The 13,205-nt window shown below is 43.7% G+C and overlaps 1 protein-coding gene across 14 annotated transcripts in view; it reads right to left on the minus strand.

Moving 5' to 3' along the window:
- The window catches only part of MARVELD2 (MARVEL domain containing 2), a 32,679-nt gene that overhangs the window by 15,533 nt on the left and 3,941 nt on the right, over positions 1-13,205 (minus strand). For 10 of the 14 annotated variants that reach the window (XM_032628337.1, XM_032628339.1, XM_032628341.1 and 7 more), the window contains 2 exons: positions 11,791-12,954; positions 9,973-10,008 (listed from right to left, as the gene is read on the minus strand). In XM_032628337.1, coding sequence (XP_032484228.1) covers positions 9,973-10,008; positions 11,791-12,939 — 1,185 coding nt within the window. In that variant the 5' untranslated portion in view covers positions 12,940-12,954. The remainder of the gene's footprint in view (positions 1-9,972; positions 10,009-11,790; positions 12,955-13,205) is intronic. The other 4 variants (XM_032628342.1, XM_032628349.1, XM_032628348.1 and 1 more) reach the window with 1 other exon arrangement.

The raw sequence follows: 13,205 nt of genomic DNA on the forward strand, positions 1-13,205 counted from the left end.
GTAAATGTATCTTAAGTACATTTAAGACGTATACCCCAACTAACTATAAAAGAACAGAAAATGTAGTTCAAAGTAAGAAATTCAGCGATAAAAATGGAACAAGTCGGGCTTCCCTGGTGGCGCAGTGGTTGAGAGTCTGCCTGCCAATGCAGGGGACACGGGTTCATGCCCCGGTCTGGGAAGATCCCACATGCGGCTGGGCCTGTGAGCCATGGCCACTGAGCCTGTGTGTCCAGAGCCTGTGCTCCGCGGCGGGAGAGGCCACAACAGTGAGAGGCCCGCATACCGCAAAAAAAGGAACAAGTCAACTTAAATGGAAAGAGAAAAAAATGACACCAGCAACTTGAGATGAATCAATTACAAGTAGCCACTGAGTAGGTCAGAATGGGGGACGAGTCACATTGTTTCATCATCTGAAAAAGAGAGCAAGCAAAACCAAGGGAAGGGCGGTGGATGGCTTTACTTTCCCAGGTGTTCTTAACCTGCGGTTCCTTGAAGAGGTCTACGGGAATGCTGGAGACAGTGGTTTAAGTCACCTGGCTTCTACACTGGAGAGCTCCTAGAGGTCTCTGTAGGAAAAGGATCCATTCAAAGAGGGGGAAAGAACATGAGACAGAAATGCCCAAGGAGGAAGCATGGGGACAGACCTTAAGAGCTAAAATAGGGCTTCCCTGGTGGTGCAGTGGTTAATAAGCATCCACCCGTCAATGCAGGGGACACAGGTTTGAGCCCTGGTCCGGGAAGATCCCACATGTGCGGAGCAACTGGGCCCATGTGCCACAACGACTGAGCCTGCGCTCTGGAGCCCACGAGCCACAACTACTGAGCCTGCGTGCCGCAACTACTGAAGCCCACACTCTAGAGCCCATGTGCCACAACTACTGAGCCCACGTGCCACAACTACTGAGCCCACATGCCACAACTACTGAAGCCCGCGTGTCTAGAGCCTGTGCTCCGCAGCAAGAGAAGCCACCGCAATGAGAAGCCTGCGCACCACAAAGAAGAACAGCCCCCGCTCGCTGCAACTAGAGAAAGCCGGCGCACGGCAATGAAGACCCAATGCAGCCAAATAAATAAATAGATTTTTTTTTTTTTTTTTTAAAAGAGCTAAAATAGCCAACAGGAGGGACGGGGAAGTGGAAGACCCAGGGGAGCCCACTCCAGAACGGGCAGGGCGAGGTGGATGTGCAGCTTTGGGGTTGGGAAAAGAGTGCTTGGGGTCCCTACTAGGCAGCACCCAGAACACCAACCAAATTGGTGAGGCTGGTGGATGCCAGGAGAGGGGTTTCCATGTTACACATAAAGGAGCAAGGTTCAGTAAATTCTCCAAGGTCTCAAGGCTCTGAGTGGAAAAGCCACAGTGAAAACCCAGCACTTTTCCAGGAATTCCCTGGCAGTCCAGCGGTTACAGCTCCTCGCTCTTACAGCCGAGGGCCTGGGTCCTATAAGCTGCATGGCACGGCCAAAAAAAACCACCTAAAAACCAAAACCCAACCAACCAACCAAACAAGCCAGCACTTTTGTGGCTCGTTGATTCTTTAAATGAGCAACACGAGGAAACAGTTTACTTAAATGTATACCGCTCAATCCTAAAGCTAGAAATGAGTTTGTGATGGGGAGGGGGCGGGCAAAGCCATCCTGCTCGAGCATGTTGATCCCATGACACAGAAGAAAGCTCCCTCCACTCACCCCTTGGGGCTTCAGTCCATGCTTGCTGAATTAAACTCACTGAGCTAACTGAGAGTTGCTCGGGAGGGACCTGACTCCATTGAAAACAAAATATAAAACAAGATTTTAAAAAACCTTGCTCTTTACCTTGTCAGCTTTTAAAATCCTTTGTTTCCTGATTTCTCTATCTCTGAGGCTGCCTTTGAGTTCTGGTTTAACATTAGCTCATTCTAGAAACTACCAGCTGTTAACTCACCAAATAGCGCAGCCCACAGATCAGTGGATTAGTCGGATTAGATGTGGAGGCTGCTGACCTGCCATGGGGTAGGGCTACCAAGAGGGGAAGTTTGCACCCGAGGCGCTGGGTGAAAGGGGAACCAGGTCCCCTCGGCCAGAAAGGACGCCCAGCCATCAGCCCCGAACAGCAAGAACATGAGTGGGGAGCAGAAAACCCAGAGGAAAGGAGATCAAACAAGACTATTTTAGGAAACATATTCTGACGTCAGTATCTATCCCACTTTGTTCCTCGCTGGTCGGGATGCCATTTCTTCATCCTAATGAATTCTTTTATGTTTAATCTTGAAAATCCATCATGGTATTAAAATTAGGGGAAACTTTTTTGGCTTAAATAAGTGGATTTCCATTTCACGGCATCCCTTTTTAGCTTCCAAGTGTTTAACCATCTGTTTCTCCCGCGGCTGCCTGAGGAGTGGCCAGGGAGCACACTGACTCCCTAGTCAGCAGCCCCAGGCGTCAGGCTCGGTTTTCCTGGTCAAAATCACGAATTCTACCCAGGTAGTCACGTTGTGGAGGAGAGTTCATATGAGTTTTCTCTCCCCTCAGGTAAAGTTTTTTGAAGCATAAACTATTCATTTTCCTTACTTGCCCATCTCTAATTCCAAGATTCACCTTTTAATATAAAAGGAGAGTTCTAAGAAGTCAGAATATTTCCACACAGACTATTTCACCTGCTTTACTTTTTTTTTTTTTTCTTTCTGTTTTTATGCTCTTAAAATTTTCTTTCACTCTTTTTGGGTGAACCTCACTGACCATCACTGCAAAAACCCTACTGGGGAAAAAAAATCTAGAACTAGATATGACTCAAAAAATTAAAATCTCTTCGGTCTTTCATGGGAAGGAGGTAGTTGGGCTCCAGCCCTGGGACACACCACTTTCAAACAGTACTCCTGATTACAAACAAACGGCCCCAGATTTCATGACCTTTCTTTGCACCTAGCAAAAACTAGCCTTGTCAGCACATATAAGAAAAGCTTTACTATGAAGCAAGAGAAAGTAATTAAGCCATGGGGTAAGTACTGCTATGGATATAATTACTAAGTTTTCAAATTAAAAATGGGCTGAATGGGACTTCCCTGGTGGTGCAGTGGTTAAGAATCCGCCTGTCAATGCAGGGGACACGGGTTCAAGCTCTGGTCCAGGAAGATCCCACGTGCCGCAGAGCAACTAAGCCCGTGTGCCACAACTACTGAGCTCATGTGCTACAACTACTGAGCCCATGTGCCACAACTACTGAAGCCCGCGCGCCTAGAGCCCGTGCTCTGCAACAAGAGAAGCCACTGCAATGACAAGCCCGCGCACTGCAAGGAAGAGTAGCCCCCACTCGCTGCAACTAGAGAAAGGCCGCACGCAGCAACGAAGACCCTATGCAGCCAAAAATAAAATTAATTAATTTTTAAAAAATGGGCTGAATGACTACGCTGTCAAGTCAGAAATAGGGAGAGCCAGACATGTGTTTCAGGGTGCTTTTGTCCAATTTCTGATTCTCCTTCCCTTTGAGCGTATGATGTAATGATGCATAGACCCCAATGCCAAACCCACACTATTACTTTTGATACCCAGATTAGATTTTGACTTTTCTAGTTTAGAAAAGCAATCTACTCAACACGTAGGGACTTATTAGAATTTGTTTCTGTCTCTGTTTGATCTTACTTTATACATATTATTTATTTTTTAAATGACCTTATTTGCTTTTTAAAAATTGTGTTCGTGAAAATACAAAACAAGAAGGGACAGCCTAGCTGATAGTTCCAGACAAGGGACAGGAAACTAAGTTCAGGGAGGGTAAGTAATTTCCCCTGAATCACAGATTTAGTAGTACTCAAATTCAAATTTGCCTGATTCCAAAGTTTATCTTCTCTTCACCACACTACACTGCCCCTCCTGTGGTCATCTGCAAATTCTTCCCTACCAAGAGCTGGGAAGGAAGCAGGGGAAAATCATACCCAATGAGAAGCTGGAGATTCAACCTTTCCTATAAGGTTCCCATTGGTAAGTCCAACAGAGATTCCTCAATTAAGTCATGAGATTGCCTCTGTCTCTGAATACATTTAAATATGTTGATCCACAGTGACCCATCTCCCAGGAAAAGAGGCCTTTGAAAGGATGCTCTTTGCATTCTGCTCCCATATCTTGAACGAGCAGACGTTAACTGGACTGATATGATTCTCAAAGAGTCTTAGGAATGGGGATTCTAACTCCACTAAGGTTATTCCCGATTATTCCAGGACCTCTCAGGATCTGAGATGCTGCAACACACCCTGGACATGCTAGGCACCAGCCTTCCAGGGCAGCTGAAAAGACCTACTTAGAACTCTCCAGCAGATCTTCCTAATCCCGTACCACCTGCAGAAGCCGTATCAGACTACCCCATCATTTGGGGCAACTTCCTCCAGCTCAGCCAAGCCCTTCAGGTTGACTCTACCCTGCACTTAATCCCCTTGGTAAGTCCCAGCACCTCAGGGACTGATCAGAAGGCCCATAAGATCCACCCTGACCAAGAATGACCACCACTGCTGTGTCACTGCCACGCTGCAGCTTACTGAGACAGTCCCACCCAGCCTGGTGCTGTGCAGTCAACATCCGCAAAAGGCATACCACCTTTAACCCCCACAAAGCAAAGAGATTCTTCTCTTGTGCCCCTGGAGATGTCCCGAAACATACCTCCTGATGTTAACATTCTGACTTCAGATTTTGATATCATCTGTCAACAAGAGTGTCAACTTTTAGAAAGTGAGTCTCCTTATATATTTTTTCCTGTATGTTTTTAGGCCTCTTTTCCATTCTGAGCAATACTTCTAATCCAGATCCATCTTCTAAACCAAGTCTGATTAAGCTTGATCTTTTCCCTGCAGTGAATTTTATTTTAGAACTCTTACTGGGCTGTGATGTAGCAAAGGTCAGCGTTCCAGGTCAGGCTAAAATTTGTAAGTTTCCTAGTCAGTCCCTCTGAGGGAGTAGGATTTACCAATGGGTTATAGCAATATGGCAATCTTGAATGAGAGTATTGGCAATGATCTGCCAAAGCCATTCTTTTTTTTTTTTTTTTTTTTTTTTTTACGTGGGCCTCTCACTGTTGTGGCCTCTCCCGTTGCGGAGCACAGGCTCCGGACACGCAGGCTCAGCGGCCATGGCTCACGGGCCCAGCCGCTCTGCGGCATGTGGGATCTTCCCGGACCGGGACATGAACCCGTGTCCCCTGCATCGGCAGGGGGACTCTTAACCACTGTGCCACCAGGGAAGCCCTGCCAAAGCCATTCTTAACGATGACTCTGAGTTTAGAAGACTGCCCTCTCCATTTGGTCAAACTCACTTACATCTCTGTACTAACAGTGGAAGTCAGCCATAGGTTAGGGAATTTGCACTTACATTTCAAACAAAGGGCAGTGTTATTATTTAAATATCAGCCTTATATTGCTTATCTCAATATTTGAAATGAGCATTTACTAACTTAACTTTTTTAAAACTTAAAAAAATTTGAATAGGTAATGTATAGACATAACGTAGAATTCAAAAGGACCAAAAGGATACATAATGGAAAGTAAGTCTCCCTCTTTACCTATCCCCTCACAGTTAGCCAGTTACCCTCCTAAAGGCAACTACTATTTATCAGTTTCAAGTATATCTGATTGGTTTGTTTGTTTATTTATTTATTTATGGCTGCCTTGGGTCTTCGTTGCTGCACACAGGCTTTCTGTAGTTGCGGCGAGCAGGGGCTACTCTTCGTTGCGGTGCGCAGGCTTCTCATTGTGCTGGCTTCTCTTGTTGCGGAGCACGGGCTCTAGGTGCGCGGGCTTCAGTAGTTGTGGCACGTGGGCTCTGGAACACAGGCTCAGTAGTTGTGGTGCTCGGGCTTAGTTGCTCTGTAGCATGTGGGATCTTCCCGGACCAGGGCTCAAACCCATGTCCCCTGCATTGGCAGGCAGATTCTTAACCCCTGTGCCACCAGGGAAGTCCCCTGATATGTATATTTCAGACAGCTTAAAACTGATGATCTATTTAGCTTACTGATTGTTAGTGTCACTGAGTCTAATTGAAATGTGTATCTTGAAGCAATAAATGTTGAATATATAAATGAACATTTAAAACAAATTAAACACAAGGGAATCAGGAAGTTAAAACAAAGTACAATAAAAAAACAAACAAGGGCTTCCTTGGCAGTCCAGTGGTTAAGACTCCGTGGTTCCACTGCAGGGGCTCGGATTTGACCCCTAGTCAGGGAAGCTCCATATGACACAAGGTGCAGCCAAAAAAACCCACAAACAAACAAAATGCCACACACACACACACAAAGCAGTATTGCCCTAATTCTATGAACAGTGAGTAAACTGTAGAGGTTTGTAACATTAGGTCCACACTGCACTGTGCGAGAGAAACTCTTCAGTATTCTGTAGACCAGCTATCCCAGCCTCACTCATCCCATGCCTGGTCAGCAGAACTGGTCAGATATCTCTTGATTTCTAACCATTTATGGATATCCAAGAAAACCACGTAGAGCTCAACTGTAATTCAGATGACTTTACATACGTGTCAGAAATCATTTAAGGACTTCCCTGGTGGCGCAGTGGTTAAGAATCTGCTTGCCAATGCAGGAGACACGGGTTTGAGCCCTGGTCCGGGAAAATCCCACATGCCATGGAACAACTAAGCCTGTGTGTCACAACTACTGGGTCTGCACTCTAGAGCCTGTAAGCCACAATTACTGAGCCTGTGTGCCACAACTACTGAAGCATGTGTGCCTAGAGCCCATGCTCCGCAACAAGAGAAGCCACTGCAATGAGAAGCCCGTGCACCCGCTAAACCCCTGCTTGCCACAAATGGAGAAAGCCCAAGCACAGCAATGAAGACCCAACACAGCCAAAAAAGAAAAAAAAAAAAAAAAAAGGGCTTCCCTGGTGGTGCAGTGGTTGGGAGTCCGCCTGCCGATGCAGGGGACACGGGTTCGTGCCCCAGTCCGGGAAGATCCCACATGCCGTGGAGCGGCTGGGCCCGTGAGCCATGGCCGCTGAGCCTGCGCGCCCGGAGCCTGTGCTCCGCAATGGGAGAGGCCACAACAGTGAGAGGCCCGCGTACCACAAAATAAAAAAAATAAAAAATAAAAACCACTGTTAATTCAGCATTTAATAATGCTGAATTTGAGACATTATCATTCATAAATTGATTTCCTGAGATGTCATAGAAACACAAATCTCTAAGCAAGTTAGTTTAATTTGTACTTCCTGCTGGCTTGCTCTCTCTCTCATACTCTACTAATCTTTCATCTGTGTTTTTTCTTTTTCACCAGATTTGTAAGCCCCTGGAAAATGGAGATAATGCCATTGTTGTATCCATATCACTGGCCCACAGCCTGTGACATGTTGTTCGATGAATGAATGAATGATGACAGCAAGTATTATGATCGCTTGGATAGGCTGCCGTCATCCACTTAATAAATTCCGTATTTCAGCATGAACAAACATTTTCAAGTAATATTTGTATGTTACAACATAGAGAATAAAGTTAAAAAGAACCTCATCAAACGTATTTTCAAAACAAATGCACTTAACCAAAAAGAACTTATACAAATCAGCAACCAATAAAAAACCTGGACAGGATATGAACAGACAGTTAATAGGAAGAAAATGCCAAACATATATATATGAAAAATGCTCAACCTCACTCCTGATAAGAGACATGCAAATTACAACTACATTAGTACCATTTTTCACCTATCAGGTTGATAGATGCTAACAAATTTCCTGACACTGTGTTGGTCAGGGTGTGAGGAAGCCTGTAGTGCTGTTGGGGGTGGGAACTGGTAGAATTTCTATTGGGCAATCTAGCCGTCAAAACAAAAATGTACACCACTTTTCATCCAGAAATTCACTTCTCAGAATTTACATTTCAGGTGTACTTGTACTGGGTTGGTGAAAAAGTTCGTTTGTGTTTTTCTGTATCATCTTGCGGAAAAACCCAAACAACATTTTGGCCACCCCAATACATATACAGAAGGAAGTATTTATTCATATGTATAAGGTTATTCACTGTGGCACTGTTTTTAATAGTGAGAGACTGGAAACATGTTAATATACGATAAATTATGGTACATCCATAAAATGCAACACTTACGTAGTTGTAAACCAAAATGGAGAAATTTTCTATGTACTACCTTAGAAATATATTAAGTGAAAAAAATAAGGGACATAACAGCATGTATGGTATGCTACCATTTGTGTAAAAGAGGAAGGAAAGCAAATATATATATGTGTGTGTGTATATATATGTATATATCTCTCACACAGGATACTGGTAACACTGGTTGCCTCCACAGGAGAACTGGGAAGCCATGGTACACGATGAAAGAAGACTTTGTGTGAGAGACCTTTCTGAATTTTGATCCAAGGGAATATACTCTGTTTTCAGAGAAACAAACAAACCCAAAGGCTGAATTCTTAACTTCTTGCTTAGAAATAATGCCCAATATCTTAAAAAAGAACTTTTCAATGAGGTAAAATTATGATTATTAAAATACATTAAATTATTACATATATGTAAATAATTATAACCACAGCATCTTAGTTAATCTTCTCAAGCAATCTTGTGAGGTAGAAATTATTATTATTCCAATTTTACGGATGAAGGAACCAAGGCCTGGGAAGGTTAAGTACCTTGTCTATTGTCACGCAGTTAAGTAAATTGTGGAATAGGGATTTCTTTCCCGACACAACAAAATTTGGCATCTGAAAGCAAGGTGAGAAGAATAGGAAATAATGGGGAAGAACTTTAAAGAGACTGAAGAAAATTTGGGAGAATCACCTTTATTAAAAAATAAATAAATAGGGCTTCCCTAATAAATAAATAGGAATTCCCTATTTGCTATTTATAGGTGGTGCCATGATTGAGAGTCCGCCTGCCGATGCAGGGGACGCAGGTTTGTGCCCTGGTCCGGGAAGATTTCACATGCCGCGGAGCGGCTGGGCCCGTGAGCCGTGGCCGCTGAGCCTGCGTGTCCAGAGCCTGTGCTCCGCAACGGGAGAGGCTACAACAGTGAGAGGCCCACGTACCGCAAAAAATAAAAAAAATTAAAAATAAATAAATTCGGGACTTCCCTGGTGGCGCAGTGGTTAAGAATCTGCCTGCCAATTCAGGGGACATGGGTTTGAACCCTGGTCTGGGAAGATCCCACATGCTGCGGAGCAACTAAGCCCATGCACCACAACTACTGAGCCTGTGCTCTAGACCCACGTGCCACAACTACTGAAGCCCGTGTGCCTAGAGCCTGTGCTTTGCAACAAGAGAAGCCACCGCAATGAGAAGCCCGTGCACCACAATGAAGAGTAGACCCGGCTCGCCGCAACTAGAGAAAGCCCGTGTGCAGCAACGAAGACCCAACGCAGCCAAAAATAAATAAATAAATAATAAAAAAGTTTTTTAAATTAAATTTAAATATGTAAGGAGAACCAACTAGGTTCACTTGTAGAAGCTTTATTTAACACAATTAAAAGATGCTACAAATAGCCTTGTCTGATTTGGTCCTCTTAGTATTAGAAAAAAGCTGAGGGACTTCCCTGGCGGTACAGTGATTAAGAATCTACCTACCAATGCAGGGGACATGGGTTCGATCCCTGGGCTGGGAGGATCCCACATGCTGCGGAGCAACTAAGCCTGTGCGCCACAACTACTGAGCCCGCGCACCACAACTACTGAAGCCAGCGTGCCTAGAGCCCATGCTGCACAAGAGAAGCCACCGCAATGAGAAGCCTGCATACCGCCATGAAGAGTAGCCCCCACTCGCCGCAACTAGAGAAAGCCCACGCAAGCAACAAAGACCCAACACAATCAAAATGTAAATAAATAAAATTTTAAAAAGAATAAAAAAAAAAGAAAAGAAAGCTGAAAGTCGTATTATGAACTTAATGCAACAGATACACTTTTACAGACAGATGGTCTACTCTATAGATAAACAGGTAAGAGAGAAAATTATTTAACAAATCTAGAGATAAAATATAACGTGAGCTTTATTCTTACCATTTTCCTTTTCGATGGCAACGATTGCTCACTTATCTGGAACAAAAAGAGTTAAAATGACTTTTCAGAGGTGTGTGAAGCTACTTTGCAAATATTTTTGTCCATTTGCATCTATAGCCCAATCTCAACTTTACAGATGTTGATTCTCTACCATACAGATGATCCTCCTACTCTTTTGGCCACGTTTTGATGGGCCAGTGGAGAACCAGAGGAGGAGGGATAACTGTGATTCCCTGTCAATCAGGAGCAGAGAGCAGAGTTGGAAATATGGAGATAGTGGTGACTCTTATGTGAGTTGCTCTGAATTACCTAGAGATTTTATTTATTCTTGGTTCCTATTACCTTGCACGATTAAAGAGTTTGGGATGGTTAAATTATAAAATTAATAGAAAAAAGCTATATGCCATTATGTATTTTAACATTTAGGAAGTTACAGCAACACACAAACAGGAATCATAGGTGACTCAAGTTTAATTAACCATTATGTGAAGTCTTATAAAAACAAATTTTTGTTGAGAAAAGGAAAAGAAATAAAAGTACTGTTGATAACAGTCATATTCATGTAGAATTTGAAATGATATTAAGAACTCCATTGTTAATAAACTTACATAAAATTATAAGGAAGTGTGTGCTTCACTATCTGGATTTCACACTGATTAGAATTTAAAGTTCCTTACTTTGTATACACAGATGTAAATTAAAAAAATAGGTGGTGCAGTGGTTAAGAATCCGCCTGCTAATGCAGGGGACACAGCTTTGAGCCCTGGTCCAGGAAGATCCCACATGCCATGGAGCAACTAAGCCCGTGCACCACAACTACTGAGCCTGCGCTCTAGAGCCCACGAGCCACAACTACTGAGCCCGCACGCCACAACAAGAGAAGCCACCGCAATGAGAAGCCCACGCACGTACCGCAACGAAGGGTAGCCCCCGCTCAACTCAACTAGAGAAAGCCTGCACGCAGCAACGAAGACCCAATGCAGCCAAAAATAAATTAATTAAATAAATTAATTTAAAAAAATGCTTACAGTGCTGAGATAAATTTTTAGAAACAACTTGAATCTATGTCAAATTCTAGTAAGATAAATATATTTTATGACACTAGAGTATGGGGTTCTGTATAGAACACATAAGGTACCTATTATAAAGTTAGTCAAGTTTTTTGCTGTTATGAATATGATTAAAAAATACATAGGTCAGTGAGTAAATACGTAGGTTATTGAGTATATAAGGAAGGATTTTATTTTTAGCTATAGTTTTGCCCAATATACACCATCTGCCATTGTACCTAGGAAGTCTTTGGAAAAGTGGGGAAAAAAATGCACGGTATAGTTGACTTAAAATTAAGAAAATATTTAAGGTAATACTGACATTTTCAGAGGCACAGGAAATTCTACTACACACTCCTCCTTAGAAGAAAGCAAAACATCAACTTATTTCAGGGAATAATGAAGTTAGCAGAACATACTCTAACATTTTTGCTATTCCAAAAAAATATTTTTAATAGGGCTTTTATATAATCTTATGCAGGTATTATCATCATTTCTTCTTTGTAGAAATTCAGTAGTTGTTTTCCCCTTAAGTATCAGACAGACAATACTGCAACCGACAAACTATATATTGTATTACACATCTGGGGTCTACCTGCAACATTCTACAAATGACACACCAGAGTGGGTTATCCTGGTCAGAGCATGTCAGATGCTGAGTGGGGCCTTTTGAACTTCAGACCCTTAAAAACAACAACAGCTTTGTTTCGAGAACTATACATATTTAAGGAGTAAAGAAAGGAAGAACAAAGATCACGAAATCCCTTACCTCCTGTTGCTCCATGAATTCCCTATGTCTTCGAGCTGCCTCGTGCCTCCATAACTTTAGGCAAACCAAAGCTCCAATGAGATAAACAAACATGGTGACAAAGAGGAAGATCATTGCTGCTATCTGTCCTCCTTCCACCCGGCACAACGCTGCATTCACTGGCGTGTTAAATAATGGATAGTAGCAGAGTCCACCTCGGTTGGTATCATTCACATAGACTATGGCTGCGGCCATGTACAAGATAAACAAGGAGATGTTAATTCCAAATTCAGTTAGGGGCCACCAATTTGAGTCCAAAAGAATGGTCCGATAATACATGGACATGCCAAGCACCAGAATAATAATGGTGGTGATCCAAGCCAATCCAGCAACCACAAGCACAAAAGCGGTTTTGGGACCACTATAGTAATAGCCCCCATACATGCTGCCCAGGCCACCAACGCCTCCCATGCCATAGGGCTGTGAATATCCAAACAGGTTATACCACTCGCTGTCCTTGTGAATGTACGCCGTGACACAAGCGAAGACGCCGGCCCCCAGAAGCAGCTCCACCACGCCCAGAATCCGCAGCAGGCCTGCCCATGACTTCATGTAGGAATACCTCAGGTGATACTCCTCCACCTTCTCACTGTAGGTTCGGGCTGTGTGTGTGCGTCGGCCTAGGGATCCATAGGGATCCTGGGGAAACATCGCCTCGGCCTCTTTCCGGGAACGACAGCTGCCTTCTGACCCGCCCTGAGGATCTTCGCAGGAGTTGGGGGGTGAACAGTGGTTTGGTCTTGCAGGAGAGGCTGGAGGTGAACACTCCACTCCATCGGAGATGTATCTGATGTCTGACACCCGCTTATCCCACTCTGGGTCCTTTTTCTTCCCTCTGAAGAAGTTCTTCCAGGACTCAGGGACAAAGCGCCTTACAGGCTTGAGATCTGGTGCTACGGCCGGTTCCTCTGTGTCACCTGAGTAGAATTCTGGGCCGAATGGTGGCTGTAATGGGAGAGGGGGTGGTGGCAACGGATCAGCGCTCACAGCCAGCTCACTGTCGTGAAGAGTCTGGAAGGTTCTTACGGTGCCATCTTGATAGTCTGAGTCCCTTGGGACCTCATCGTAGTGCCTGTCCCGATTCCTGGATCTTCCGTCATTTGACAACATTTGTGATGTTCACACCTGGGGCCGAGATTAAAGTTATCACTTATGCTTAGTTATTTATCCTTTCAATGATGCTGGTTTTATTCACTTAGTAGCAAATGATCATATTCAGGAAACCAACATGATCATATCTAATTATTATGATATATAAAAATGACAACATAAATTATGTACACTTTAAACATGTGTAACAATTATGTTAGCCAGGGATCTACTAATCATTCTATGAGATTTTAAGGGTGATCAAAATTTTAAATCTTAGCTCTTGA

This window comes from Phocoena sinus, chromosome 3 (assembly GCF_008692025.1).
Source record: "Phocoena sinus isolate mPhoSin1 chromosome 3, mPhoSin1.pri, whole genome shotgun sequence".
NCBI classification, from domain to species: Eukaryota; Metazoa; Chordata; class Mammalia; order Artiodactyla; family Phocoenidae; genus Phocoena; species Phocoena sinus.